The sequence below is a fragment of the Vicugna pacos genome, chromosome 12 (assembly GCF_048564905.1).
Source record: "Vicugna pacos chromosome 12, VicPac4, whole genome shotgun sequence".
Classification (NCBI taxonomy): domain Eukaryota; kingdom Metazoa; phylum Chordata; class Mammalia; order Artiodactyla; family Camelidae; genus Vicugna; species Vicugna pacos.
Genome location: NC_132998.1, coordinates 30,737,017 through 30,751,898, shown reverse-complemented (window position 1 = coordinate 30,751,898; position 14,882 = coordinate 30,737,017). Strand labels below are relative to the sequence as shown.

General features: G+C 36.1%; 3 protein-coding genes across 7 annotated transcripts in view; 2 read left to right on the top strand and 1 right to left on the bottom strand.

Moving 5' to 3' along the window:
• UTP20 (UTP20 small subunit processome component) overlaps nucleotides 1–912 on the top strand; it is an 85,506-nt gene extending 84,594 nt beyond the window's left edge. The window contains exons 61-62 of the mRNA XM_031683204.2: nucleotides 164–309; nucleotides 584–912. Of these exons, the coding sequence (XP_031539064.2) occupies nucleotides 164–309; nucleotides 584–739 (302 nt within the window). The 3' untranslated portion in view covers nucleotides 740–912. The remainder of the gene's footprint in view (nucleotides 1–163; nucleotides 310–583) is intronic.
• Nucleotides 913–4,916: 4,004 nt separating this feature from the next.
• ARL1 (ARF like GTPase 1) lies at nucleotides 4,917–14,667 on the bottom strand. The gene is made up of 6 exons (XM_006214376.4): nucleotides 14,448–14,667; nucleotides 12,111–12,248; nucleotides 10,134–10,215; nucleotides 8,995–9,106; nucleotides 5,838–6,016; nucleotides 4,917–5,102 (listed from the first exon to the last, which is right to left on the bottom strand). The coding sequence occupies exons 1-6, from the start codon at nucleotides 14,449–14,451 to the stop codon at nucleotides 5,072–5,074; spliced, it is 546 nt and encodes a 181-aa protein (XP_006214438.1). The 5' UTR covers nucleotides 14,452–14,667; the 3' UTR covers nucleotides 4,917–5,071.
• The window catches only part of SPIC (Spi-C transcription factor), a 65,265-nt gene continuing 61,020 nt past the window's right edge, over nucleotides 10,638–14,882 (top strand). For 2 of the 5 annotated variants that reach the window (XM_072973127.1, XM_072973136.1), the window contains exons 1-3: nucleotides 10,638–10,870; nucleotides 13,644–13,750; nucleotides 13,981–14,307. The gene's annotated coding sequence lies outside the window, so the exon portion shown is untranslated. Of the gene's footprint in view, nucleotides 10,871–13,643; nucleotides 13,751–13,980; nucleotides 14,308–14,882 lie in introns of those variants that run through there. The other 3 variants (XM_072973128.1, XM_072973130.1, XM_072973126.1) reach the window with 3 other exon arrangements.

The window sequence follows — 14,882 nt, the reverse complement described above, 5'->3', positions numbered from 1 at the left end:
CCAATCTCAGAAACGAAGAGGCTAGTTTTAAATCAGTGTTTAACATTGAAGTGATAAAAGTAATGCCTTGAGAGTTTAAAATTTGCGTGTTGTTGATTTGTACATACTCAAATGTGTACTTACCTATGTGTCTGTCTCTTACGATTACCCTATGTGTGATTAGATCCTTTGCTGAAGAATCTATCCCAGGAAATCATAGAATTACTGAAAAAGCTGGTTGGGCTTGAGAGCTTTTCATTAGCCTTTGCCTCTGTACAGAAACAAGCTAATGAGAAAAGGGCACTCCGAAAAAAGAGGAAGGCTTTGGAGGTAGGTGTAATGTTTGAAAATATGGCATGTTCACAAGACTTAACCATTTTTAACCAGGGATGTGCACATGTATGTGTGGAACTTACCCAGGGAGGAAAGAGGAACTGGCTGTGTTTGACAAGTGGGACTTTACAGCCTGGGCTCTAGATTTTCTTCCATGGGCATATGTTGCCATTTGTGATGTTTAAAGGTGAACAAAATGGTCCATTTCTGCATTTGATTTTTATTGGTTTAACATTTACTTTCAAAGTAACATGCCTATTCTTTTTTCAAGTTTGTAACCAATCCTGATATCGCCGCCAAGAAAAAGCTGAAGAAACACAAAAATAAAAGTGAGGCAAAGAAGAGAAAGATAGAGTTCCTGCGTCCAGGATATAAGGCCAAGAGACGAAAGAGCCACAGCCTGAAAGATCTGGCAATGGTGGAGTAAAGTGCTCCTTGTGCTGACGGTGTCTCAGCTTAGCCCAAAGCATGAACTTTGCAGTATACCTGCTGATCTGAAATCATAACAGGTTTTGTTATTAATTTAAACTCTGGCGTAGGTTGTATATTATACAGTTTAATATAATTGTGCTCATTTTTTAATTAAAATATTTCATACTACTACCGTATCTTCACTGTCTTTTAAAAAGCATGTGACACTAGTGATAAAAAGTTTAAAACATATTTTTCTTTTTAAAATTTTAAAATGGCAAGACAACATGTAGAAGAAGTTAGGAATAAAGCAGACAAATGATTTGCAATACCTTTATGGAGGAGATTATAAAACTTTGTCAAAAAGGCAGTAAGAAAGATCTACAGAAATGGAGAAGTAAAACTGTATTCATGGGTAGGAAGGGTTCAGTATCATAAGTTGCTAATTCTTCCCAAGTTGGATCTCACTGGTTAGATGCGTATCTGAGCAAAATCCCAAAGGAGTTCTCCATATTATCCTAACAAGCTAATTCTAAAATTTATATGGAAGATAGTAAGTTGAGAATAGCCACGATACTCTTCTTTAAAAAGGAGAACAAGGTGAGGGGCTTGCCCTGTCAGATATGAAAAAAATAAGACAAAAAGTGAAATCTATAGAGTGAACACGTGATAAGTTCTACTTCAGTAAAATGAAGAACTTCTACTTACAGAACACACCTGGGGCATGGTATGTACCATATACTGATAAAGGATTAGTAGCTCCAAGCTATGTAATGAATGCCTATGAATCAACAAATAACAGAGTGGAAAAAGTGGCAAAAGAGAGAAATACGCATTGCACAGAGGAAATATAAATGGCCCTTAAACAGTGGCATTTAGCTGATAAGCGATACCAGTTCTTAAAGTTCTATCTCCTGTGCTGGTGATAAGCAGTCACCACCCTGAGAGCCCCTAGTGCCTCCCTGACTGTGTGAGCCCCTAGACCCTGTGTCTCCCCACACCGGAAATTAAAGGATTAGTACCTGAACCAGGAGGGGGGTCCTCCTGTATCAGCTCTGTCCTGTTGTTAAATATCTTCCATTGCTCCTGTATTCAGCCTTATTAATAATTATGAAAATGCAGATTAACATCAGAATGAAATTCTATTTTGAGCCTTTTAGATTAATGAGGCTGACAATACTAAACATTGGCAAGTATGGTGGAGAGGAACCCATTTTGGAAAACAACTTGGCATCATCTTCAACCATGTGGTATATTTTACCTCTCTACACTTGATGTGGAAGCAAAAAATCTTGAGTGGAAGAATATTCTGGAATATTTAGAAGGTTGGGGGGAGGAAGAATCCATCCTACACTTTATAGTATTTAACACTCATAGTTTTCCTGACAGCTTCCTAAAATTTCTTATTTTACAGACAAGGAATCTGATATTCAGGTGAAATAATTTACCCAAGGGTGACGTAGGCTGTAGGTGGCATAGTCAGCATCAAACCCAGGACTTAAAGCCCATGCTCTTTATTATCTGTAATTACAGGGTTAGAATATTATAGCATATGGCATAAAAATCAAATGTTCAAACAAACATTCATGAACTTCAGCATGTGTTTTCATGTAGTTTGTGTCTCAAACAGGAGTTCTCATACTTTCAGGGGGCTTGTAATGTGCCACAAGGATAAACGTGGGGTACCTTGGAAGGCAGATTCAATTCTACAGGATTTAAAGTGCATGCATTGCTTTTATAAAAAATTTTAAATCAAAAAACAAAAGTTAATACTAAGGCAAAAATGAGAAATATCTCAAGTATATTGAGCACGGCTTTGTTTTAATCAGTAAATATTTATTGAGTGCCTAGTATGTGCCAGGCACACCACACTAGATGCAAGGGATTCTAAGATTAAACAAGATATGGTCCCTGCCCTCAAGGAGCTTACATTCCCACAACTTAAAGTGCATCTCTGGTATTCTGATAAGAGAATCCCACAGCTCTCAATTGCTCACTTTTTTAATGTGATCACAACCCAACCCAACTACCAACCAGAGTTATAAAGTAGAATGTTAAGAGCTAAAAGAAACCTTTGATATTATTTCTCCAAACAAACAAACTGATGGAGTGGCCCTTTATGCCTAGAACTTGTGTTCTGATTTCAGGTTCGGTGCTTTTCCCATTTTCTTGCAGGCTTCTTGCAAAACAATACCCAATAGATATCTTATAAATACGAACATTCAAACTCCTATAACATACCTATACAATTGTTTCCTGCTAGACAAGGCCCTTATAATTCATACCTTATGAAAATAACTGTATGCTCTACTTATCCCATCCCGTTCTTTGAGACAAACCAGAGGAAGGAAGATCATCCAAGAGCTGGCCTTTGCTACCAGGTCTGCATGCCAGGCAGCATCTGCCTGCCAGGGCCACATCTCCCCATACTTCTACTGTCACGATATTCCTAAACTACTGAGGAGTACTCACATTTGAGTACAAGCCCAGCACTAAATATGTGCCACTGACCAGAAAGGGACCTAAACATAAAATGTACTATTTTCCCAGCTGACAAATCTATATCCTATTTCAACCATAAACATATTCTGAGGTCCCATAATGTGCCAGGCACCGTACTGGATTCTAGGGATATAAATATGAAAAAGACAGTCTGCCCATCAGGAGTGCCTTGAAAACTATGAAACAATGTTAGTTATATGCTCACTTAGTAACTTTAGGTGCACTGGGAACACCTGTCCCTGGAGGAAGGTCTCCAAAAAGATTTCCAAGAAACTAAATTAGGAATGGGTGCTGAGGAACGAGTAAGAAGAGTTGAAGTCTAATGGGTGAAAAGAGAAAGTCACATTCATTTGAGGTGAAGAACCAAAAGTGAGAGGAGGAGGCCAGAGGCCAACATCTGGAAGGACAATGTCAGGGACAGGAAATGAACCACTAGTGTTCTTGAGATGTGATGGGCACAATGGTATTAAGTTGTCTTTACTGGCATGCAATTTTTAAATGCTGCCTGTCCCAACTTAAAAAAAGGAAAAAAATCCCTCCCTCTACCCCCAACTCTAATGATTACTAAGGATTCTATTTACTTCTGTCACACTGTGAGCCAATCCTGTGGTAGACTGACTTGAAAAATTTCTTTAAAAAGTCCCTTACAATATAATTGTTTTTGATAGCCTAGCAGCAATAGGCCTAATTTTTCAAAAGTAGGAGTGCTTAATTTCTCCCTGTAGCACTTTTGATTTTGACTTTTCACCAAATTTACATGTCTAATTACATGTAGATAAAAGGAAAATCAAAGACAGTGAAGACATCCTTTACAATGCTTCTTAAAATAGATCTTTTCTAAAAATTTCCTTTAAAGTGGAATTTTCTTTAATGTGTTGTGAATTCCATCAAATGTAACTAAGACTTTTTACTACCTCTACTAGTATGGACAAGTAAATTTACTGACATTATTTTGAATGTACTACGTCTACTTCAATTAGCATAATTTTATTTAAGGAGTTAGATTGTGCTGCCAAGGTTGGCATTTTCAGGAATTTATGGTGTAGTTTAAGGGACAAGCTTCTGACCGTGAAGTCACTGTGAGCTCCATTCCCACCTCACTAGCAGGTGACCCTGGGCAAGCCAGCCTATCAGATACCTTAGGTCCACATCCATAAAAATTAAGACATTACACCCTGGCCTAGCTACATCACAGGATTCCTGTACAAATTGACTAGGTCTATATCTGTAAAATTTCCCCAACAACTATAAATACTATAAAATGATAATTACAGATAAGTCAGTGAAGCAAACCTCAAATAATTACCTCAGCTTCATGCCTATAACCAAAAGCTTTTAAATGAAGCAGCTTAAATAAAGTGGTCATTACGCAAATGGAAACTATAATTACCCACACTAATTTCCTTGCCTACTGTATGGAGGCTAATCTTTGGAAAAACTTAATTCATTTTAGGGGGAAAAAATCTGAGTTAAGACATTTATTAGTGTTAATACAAACAAGCTGCAACCACTAATTTAAAAATAGGAGTGTCTTTTTCCTCAATAAGTCTTTAATAAGACTGTATCTGAATAAGAATTCCATACAAATAGAATATATACCTTAACACAAGAAAGCAAGGAAGGAATATTTTACATTATACAGAACAGACATTCTCTTGGTTCAATCATGATCAGTTACCCTTGCAACCAAATACTTATTTTTTATATTTATTACAAATGTTGCAGTCAGTTCCGTATATGCCAATAGTTATACAGTTTTAACATTTAGTAGTGTGAAGCACACTTCACTTGTTTCCCAAGGGGTATGTGATGTGGTTTTCGTTTCAGAGGAACAGAAGTGTCTGAATTACTGTCTGCTCTTTAATGTTTCAACTAACCTGTTAAGAGAAAATGAATAGTTTCATGAAATTAACTTCAAACTCAGGTACAGAGAATGATCATTTATAATATGAATTTAATACTGGCAATGGATTTTAAAGTACTTTAAATGATGAAGGTTAATAAGATAGTTATATTATAAGAATGAGGTTATGAACTGTTTCCATGAGAGTCTTTTAGCTTTCACAGTGTCTGTGCTTTGAATGAATAATCAAAAAAGACCACATATGTACTTTACTGGCTGCTACTACTACAGCTAGGACAGATGTGGAAAATTCAGAGATGAAAACCAGTCTCAGTCCTCAAGGAGCTGATAGTCTAATGGATGGACACAAACCAATTACAAGATAGTGTAACAGGAACTACTGTATCACTGATCTGTGACAATGACATCTAAGTGTGTTGTAAGGCAGTGGGCACGGAGATAGGTCAGGGAAGGTTCTTGAGAAGAGAGCCTTAACCTAAGTCCTGAAGGATAAGGAATTGGAGGGCGAGGTGAGGTAGGGAAAAAGCTAGAAAGATAACAGAGAGCTGGTTTATCTAACTATAATCAGCAGGTGTGGTTGAAATAAAAGCAGATGTACTACATGAAGACCAGTGGAAGAAAAGGCTGAAGGAACTTAACATGATTAACTAATCTGAATTTTATCTTTAAGACTAAGGGGAAATTACACATGAACACAGCTACATGTACACACAAATGCACAAATGGCTTCTAGGAATATGATACTTACCATTCCATTGCCTCATCAAGGCCAGTGCCTTTGGTTGCTGAAGTTTTGAATATTTGCCATTTTCGGTCTTTCAAGGCAGGTAACCCAAGTGAATTCGCCATCTCGGAGGGAGTCATGGCCTGTTCCATGTCCTGCTTATTTGCAAACACCACTAAAATGGCTTTTCTCAGCTCTTCTTCCTAAATAGATAAATAAAATAGAAAATATTTCATTTCCTCTAATCAATTTGCTCCCTTGAGTTTAGGAAGAAATGCCAAAAAATCCATTATTTTAAAAGCGTATTTTCTAAGTATGAATATACAATGTCCACAAAATTATTCGAAATTATAGAGAAGTAAGAAGAAAAGAAACTTCATCCATAATCCTATCTCCTAAACATGATCTGTTTAACATTTTGAGTATTTTCTACTGCTTTATAATTCAGGTATTTACTTATTTAGTAAATACAGTTATACATTTAAGATCACATTTAATGCAGTTCCACACCCTGCCTTAAAAAATAAATTAAACATTAAATCATGGATGTTTTTCCAAAATGGCAAAAAAATTGTTTTGAAAAACTTACGGGCAGATATACTTCTATACTATGAATGCATGCACCATAAACTATATAACTGTTTTCCAGCATTAAATTCTTACTAGATTCTTTTCACTCAACTATTAGAGAAACCCAAGTGACAGAGTCTTTACAGAGAAATCTTTGTGTGAATCTCTTATTTCCTTATCACAATTCTCTTAAAAATAGAATCAAAGTATGAAATTTTTTTCAGGCTCTTGTTACATATATTAGTAAACTGCTGTCCAGAAAAGTTGTAACAATTTCAACTCCACAAAGTATATAATTGCCAGTGCCCATTTTCAATGCAGCCTTGGTAGAAATGGAAACTATGTATTTTTCCAAACATAGCATCTCATTATATGCTTAATTATTAGGGTATTAGAAGTGCAAGTATTATCAGCAATATATTTTGCTCCCATAAATTGTAGGTTTATGCCTTTTATCCATTTTTCTATTGATTTGCAAAAGGTATTGATATGATTAAGAACACTAATCCTTAGTCACTGGTTGTAAAACTGTGTCTTGGTTCCCTGTTTTACCCTAACTTGTATTGTTTGGCATTTGAGCTTTGGGGGTTTTTTGTTTGTATTAATATAATTAAATCTATCTTTTTTTCCAATTCTTTGATTTCCAAACCCAGAAATTTTAAACATATTCACAAATTCTTAAAATGAATTCCATTGTTTATATTTAATTCTTTACTCCGTTTAGAATTTTTGTGTACAAAGATAGAACAAATTGATTTTGTGCCTGTTTGATGTAAGAGGTCTGACTCATACTCTACATGGACTTTATATCACTAATAAATATTTATTGATTGAATCGATTAAGTTACTTCCTAAAGAATGAATATAACTTATCACATGAAGCAGAATTATAAAATACTAATCCCTTTTGAAGAAATTATTTCTATTTTATTTTCATTTATCATAATGATTCAGCTCTAACAGAAAATTACAGCATCTATAATAGTGTTTGGCACACAGTAGGCACTCAATACATAAAGCTGCATTTGGCAAATAGAGAAATGCTTTGGGTACTGAAAAAAAAATAATGAATACAATTTTTGGTTCTTTCTCCATAGGATTACACAAGCCAAATCCTAATACCACAAATAACCTAACAACAATCTAGCACAACTGAAGAACTGTGAACTGAAATTAATCCATTTCTTTTATGCAATACTTTCTATGATAAAAATCCACTATACCATATGAATTACATCTAAATAAAGCTTTTATGTTAAAAATCTGTTATACCCAAGGCAATTAACCAGTCCCTTAAAATTCATACTTTGAATTTGGCCTAAGAAGCTCTTATGATAAATATGATGCTATGTTGTAAAAACAACAAACAAAAAAAGCAAAACTTTAGGTCTGCAGTTTATAACATGGAAGCCACTAAGAAGTTAGTCATCCAAGAAATGAGAAGTCCAAAGTATTCCGAGAATGCTTCTAACTAACTAGGTGGCCCAGAATTTATATTTAAACATTCAATGATGGTTAATTTAGAATTATAGTTTGGGTGGGAAAAGGAAACCTATTCATCTAATTTTCTTGAGCAAAAGCAATTTCATTATTAGTTAATCATTAGTACATTAGAAAAGCTGATTTAACAAATGGAGATTTTTTTTTAATTTTGTGTTATTTAATGCATCCTCTGAATTCAGTCACTTAGCTAGCCAATAAATTAGCTTATGAACCTCACTGAATACAATATATTGAGTTTTTAATTAAGAGCTACACACTGTTCCAACACACTAGAGGTACAAAGTAAACTTAAAGAAGTTCACATTTTAGAATGGGAGGCATATATAACAAATATATTTTAAAATAACAGAAAGAAATGGTTAAGTGGTACAAAGAATAAAACAGGATAAGGGGTTAGAGGATAACTGAGACCCCTCTCTGAGAAAGAAACATGTGAGATGAAATATGTCAAGAAGGTAGTCATACAAAGACTTGGGGAAAGAGCATTCCAAGCAGGAGGAGCAAATACAGGAGGAGCCCTAAGTCAGCTCTCAGGGATGCAAGCTCAGTGTGTTCAAAGAACAGAAAGATCAGTGTGGCTGAGGTACTGTAAACATGGGGAAGAGTAAAGAATGATAAATCTGGGAGAGGTAAAGGGCCAGAATTGTGCCAGAAACCCAGAAATATGTATTTCTCTGGGAACTTTAATGTCTCTAAAACAAATATGCTTTCTTATAATTTATATATTTATATTACTTATATAATAAATTTGCTTCCATAAGCTAATTTATACAACTAGAAATAGACATTTTTAAAAAATCACTTCATAGGAATGACTTAGAATAGTTACTTCAGTTTAGAAAGAGTTCAGCTCTGAATTTTCTGGTAATCAAGGAGTCTAGTTTAAAGGAAGTTACAAAGCTGGAATTTTTTTTTTTTAATGTTTCCAGCTCTCTCTCCAACAGTATTTTTTAGAATAGAAAGTAATTTGCATAAAAGAAAATGATACTAAAGGAATGGAGGGGGAAAAATATCCCTGCTTTCCATTTATTCCTGCATGTGACAATAAACAGCAAAAACAGCAAACAAATGTATATGACTTCCCTACGTCTTAATAAAGTTTTCTTACCTCCAACATGGCAACCAACTCTGATTTAGAAATGCCAATTCGGTCACGGTCACAACTGTCTACTACATAAATGACTGCATCTGTGTTTGAATAGTAACATCTCCAGTATGGTCTAAAGACAATTCAGAAAAGGAGAATATATTACTATCTGAAAAAAAAACTGACATGTTAATTTATATGCTAGAATTTGGCAATGATGGGTGGGTGAGGTGTTACTTGCCAATCCTTCCCCACCCATCTTAGACTCAATACCATAATGATTCATTGTTTCTGAAGGATATTTATCATATCCCTCAGATACGGTAAGTGGAAAGAATGTTGATAAACATAAATCACAGAATCAAGGAGCTTCACAATGAGTTCAGACTATATAAATACATTTACAGCCTATAAAATCACTAAATGTACTGATAATAAAAGTTTTACACAGATCTGACTGTTACATCTTATAAATCTTTAAGTAGAAGCTCCTTAAGAGGAATGGGTTCTTAAAACTTTTTTTTAATATGATGTTATATAATAGACATTAAATTGCTCACTGAAGACAAGAAGTAGAAATGGCTAAAATTAGACTCAAAAGTAGTTCAAGAAATAAAGTGAGTTAAAAGGCAGCAGGATGTTTGGGGAATGCACTCTGATCTTCTAAAACAGTAAGTACCCTAGTGAGCAATCACTGTCACTAAACATTCACAGTTGCCAGGTCAGGCACAGAGTGCTGAGCAGGGAACCTGAGTTCCAGGGGGCATCTATGTTCACATTGGCCCTAAATGGTGGGCCTAAAAGGTATTTTTATGAAATCCAAAACAGTCTGTTCTCACAGAAGAAGGGACTGACAAGAACTAAATGGAGGATCTTTTTTATTTAAAAACTACTGAAGTAATTAGGTCTTGAGATTTTCATGAAAAGATTTCTCATTTAAGTGGTATCTAAAAAACTGGCTTCCTTAGATTTTACTTCTTTAGTTAAAATCTTTAATTCTCCGATTTTAATTGTGAGAATAAGGCAGTTTTAATTCATCTTAAACTGGGTGGCTCCCATTTAAAGTACAAAAGAAGATATATTTTGGTTTACTGGCTGTTAGCACTGGAAGAGTCAATAAAGATTCAATACCACAAAATAATCTGGCATTTGTACCATACCTGATACTTGTCTGTCCTCCTAAGTCCCAGACTTGGAATTTAAGGTTCTTGTATGTTACTGTCTCAACATTAAATCCAATGGCTGGAAGAGAAATCAAATTAGTAGTATATGTAGACAAGTGCATTCTATCTTCAAAGTATCCAATCTAGCCATGTTTCAGCAACTAATGGTAATTTTTGAATCACATCATTGGTAGAGATATTATTCCATTTAAGATGAAACAGTATGCTGCGCTACACACACACACACAATTAACAAGATCAGCACCATTTCAGAATATCTAAGAATCCCCAGTCACCTCTGCAAATATAAAACTCTTACCTCAATGGAAATCCTATAATTTTAAACTCCCCTCATAATATAGTACTGGCATACAAAAGTGTTCAAAAAGTTATATTCAGAAAGGACAGCTGTAGCTGCATTCCAAAAAAAATGGAATTCGGGGTAGGTAGCAAATAAACAGAGAACAAAACCAAGAAAGCCTAGTTCTAAACATCTTACCCCGTTACAGAAGCTGGGTAAGGCTGGCAGTCTCATGGACCCTCTGAAGACTTCCTCAAAGAGCTCATTTGCACTGAGGTCATAGTTGGATGGTCAAAGGGGAGGTGTCCCACCCCTCTGCCCTGCCATCCTTAGATGGAGCTCTGGCACCACACGGCTAAGGCAGGATACTACTACTTTCACTGAAAGGAATCTAAAGGAGGGTGAAGACACTGAAAAAATTTAGGAGCTACAGGTACAAAGATTCCTAAGATCTTACAAACTTAAAAAAAAAAGTAAAAAATGACTTTCAGCTATAACTGGATGATTTATTTTTTAGATTTAAGTTTATATTGGTAAATAATGCTTATGAGCATATAGCAAGTATGCCTATTACAATGAAAAAATAAGTATACCATAGTAAAACTGAGTAAAAAACTTAAAAGCAAGTTCATATCTCCCTTAGAATCAGGTAGTAGCATAATAACTATCTTCATCTCAATTAAGAACACTGCTTATACAAGAGTATAGTATAAACTGAATTTGCTGAAATGCAATCCACTGGGCTGTGGGTATTAGAGGGGCCACCAAGACTCAACTGCAGCAGAGATGGGCAATTCTGAGAAGCAAAAACCAATAAAATTCAAATTTACTGAAGGCAGCAAAAAGAAACAACAGATGACACAGGGTTTGCAAAGTTCTTCTTTCATAAAAACAAGCCTTTAAAAAAAAATCTGGAAATCTAAATACTACTAAATACAGAAATACCTTGAGTGACAGAGTAACTTTAAAGGCATAATTTAAACATTCTTGAGCAAACTCTATGAACTATTAAACTTAGTTTAAATGTATTAATCTTCCCTAAGTAAATTCAGGGCAACACGTGAAAAAAGTACAAATAACAGAACAGTATTCTTATGTAGTAAAACAGGACTGTGTTGGAGAATATTTTTCTAAGATACCAACTGATTTAAAGGTAAGGTGTTTCTTGGTATTTTTAAGTAAAGATTAATTCAACACTCAGTCTCTTCCAACTCAGATCTTCAAAAATAATATAATTACTTAAGAGAAACAATCTTAATCTAAACAGTAATAAATATAGGAAAAAAACACTCCACAGGTAATATTACACTTAATATCTAATTCTTTACATAGGTTTTCAAAGTATTTTATATACTTGATTTATTTCCCCTCAAAGCCAATGTGTATTTATTATCTTGATTTTATTGATAAAGATACTGGCTCTCAATGAGATTAGGTGGCTTAACTCGAGCCAACTTTTAAAACAGCTCTAAATAACAAAACTCAGCCATGCAGAGGGTTCCATAAATTACAGTGAATTGCCAGTGAATTTATGGAAAATATCATCAATATTATGTTCATAGTATAAGTTTAAAAACTTATAAATTATCTTATTATATATTTATTCAGAAATAAAGTTATGTTTGATGGAAAACGGAAAGACCCTATAATTGGTTTATCACACCAACACTTACTAGGAATAGTAGTAACGACTTCTCCAACCTGTAATCTGTACAAAATTGTAGTTTTTCCTGCTCCATCTAATCCCAAAATTAAAATCCTCATTTCCCGGGTTCCAAACAGACTGGAAAAAATGCTTGAGAAAAAGCCACCTTAAAAAAAATAACAAAAATGTATTTCAATATCATTTCATGAACTAGATCCACAAAATATTTGTGTTCTTTGAAAGCTATACCAAATTAAATAACTGTAATATTTTCCATTCATAGGTGTGTATTTTTGCTCCCAATGAAATATACTGTTTGATATCAAACTAGTAATTACTGATTGTTACCAGGTCCTAGATACCGTCTCAGGCAGATATCAAAGATACACACAAAAAGAAGAGAAATACAACCACTGCCCTTATGGAGCGCACTTTCTAATCAAGAGGATATGGATACCTTTGCATGATATCCTCACTACCCCTGGAAACCAAACGGCAACTTAGAATGGGAGTGGGACAGAGGTCCTTGAACATGAAAAGCAATTATTATTACCCTACAGCAGCAGTACCATCCTAAGTACCTTCAATCACTGAGAATTCTCTATAAGCGATATAACTAACACAAGAAACTGAGAAGACAAAAATAATGAAAACTATTTTTGATTGAAAACTCATTTAACAAAATAATAAAGCTACATGCAATGCATTATGAAACATTACCAGAAAGCTTTCTATACACAAGGTATTGTGTAATATAAAAGCACTTGTGAACAGGGTATAGAATGGTGGTGACCAAATGCTGGGGGAGTAGGTGAAATGGGAGATATGTTACACAAAGGGTATAAATTTTCCTTAGAAGATAAAAGATATCATGGTGACTATAATTAATAATAATGCATTGTACACTTGAAATTTGCTAAGAGTAGCTCTCATAGTGTTCTCGTCACACACAAAAAAATGTTAACTGTGAAGTGATGAATGTATTAATCAGCTTGATTGTGGCAATCATTTCACGACGTATACATACATCGAAACATCACATTGTATGCCTTAAATATGTGCAGTTTTTGTCATTCAATCTCAATAAAGCTGGAAAAACTGAAATTTAAAAATTATATCCTTTGACTCAGCAGTGCCTCCTAGTAACAGGTTAAGGTGTTGATTCATTTGGATTGTATTTAAATAAAATAACCCCTAGGAGTAAGGGAGGTGGAAATTTAGAATCTTTATTATTCTTTTTACAATAAAAGAAAGAAGTTGTTTTAAAATAAATTTTTCCCTTAAGGATTACAAAAGGCAGGCAGGAAGGCAGGCAGGCAGGCAAGCAATCACTTTGGCCCTTTCTTACCAAAAGCCACTGGAGATTAAAAGAAAGTCACATTGACAATATATAAAAGTTGATAGAAGTGATGCCACACACAATACCTGGTTATTTTACAAAGAAATGGCAAAATTAAGAGCGGTGAGTCTGGAAAAAAATGAACACACCATGGGCTAGAGAATCTCGAAAAACTGTAACATAAGGAGTGTGACTAGACAAAATCCTTCCTACTTTTTACAGGTTAAAAAGAGGTGGACGAAAAACAAACTGAAAAGGTTATGGAAAAAGACAGGGAAGCGCTTGTGATGTTCCAAAGCAAGAAGTAAACTTCTCCCCAAATCGTGGAGGTATTTAAATAACCCGAAGACTTTGCATCATTTAGAGGGTTGTAAACAAATTAAAGAATATGCACTTTCACGTGGGCTCTAGCGGGGAGGGAGGCTTTACCTGATGCTTGTGAAGACAATGTAGTTTCCTCAATTAGCACTCCAAAAATTGAGGTTAAAATGCCATCACTGACCAGTAATATACCCTATCCATTTCCTTTTCCGTCTTACTCTATTATCTACATAAAAAGTTACAGGTAAGCGGACAAATGCTAAGTTGGCTATAAAACATGAGCAACACCTCCCTTTGGATTTTTAAACTGACGCAGTGCTAGCGACCCTGGGAGAGAATCAAGCTTCTCATCTCTCACTCTGGAAACCTTAGCACACCTGAGACTGACACGTTGCCAAGCTTCGCCAAGATCAGCTCCACCCAGCGAGTGGTTCTGGGTCCGAGGGGATGAGGGGAAAGTTCACAGACCTGCGTTGCCCTCATGCCTGACCCCGCCGTGAGGAAGGACAAACGAGTGAGGACAAGAGTTCGAGGTACGGTCCACCCCCAGAGGGAAAGCGCCAAGGTGAGTTAAGTCCTCAGCGACCCGCCCCCCTGAGAAGCTGGCTACTCTGGCTTTCCTGATCCGCCCCTCTCCTCCTCCAGACCCCAGCCCTGGGCCTCGGCCGCTCGAGCGCGCGCAGGTTCCCTTCCCAGATCCCTCACCCATGATGAACCGCCTGTCCGCCCTTGTCGGTCGTCAGAGAATGGCCCTGAACTCGGCAATGACTCCTCTTCGAGCCTCGGCGCCGCCACCTCCGCTCGCCTTGGCCTCCGGCTCGGGGTTCAGCTCTGGCTCCGAGGAGGTTTCCTTGGAAGCTCGGTCAGCCAGCAACTTCCACGTCGGACTCTCGGCGGGGGCGGGAGAGAGGGGCCGTCGCGACTGCGCGCCGGGAACAGCGGCCTGTGCGTCCGCGTCGTCACTTTCGACGCAAGTCCCTGGCCCGCTGAGTGTAGATATTCTGGAAGCGAGAAGAGAAAAAAACTCAAGAACACCAAGTCGCTCCTGCCTCTGTTTTCTTGAGTAGGAATGGTTTCCAAAACAGGGAAATTTGAATTTTCATTTTAAATTCTGACAGGGAAAACGTGGCGAATCTGCCA

Coding starts and splice junctions, on each gene's coding strand:
- ARL1 (XM_006214376.4), bottom strand. Junction 9,107..10,133: donor GGAGGACAGACAAGTATCAG/GTATGGTACAAA, acceptor AATTGTCTTTAG/ACCATACTGGAGATGTTACT. Junction 6,017..8,994: donor AGTTGGTTGCCATGTTGGAG/GTAAGAAAACTT, acceptor TTATCTATTTAG/GAAGAAGAGCTGAGAAAAGC.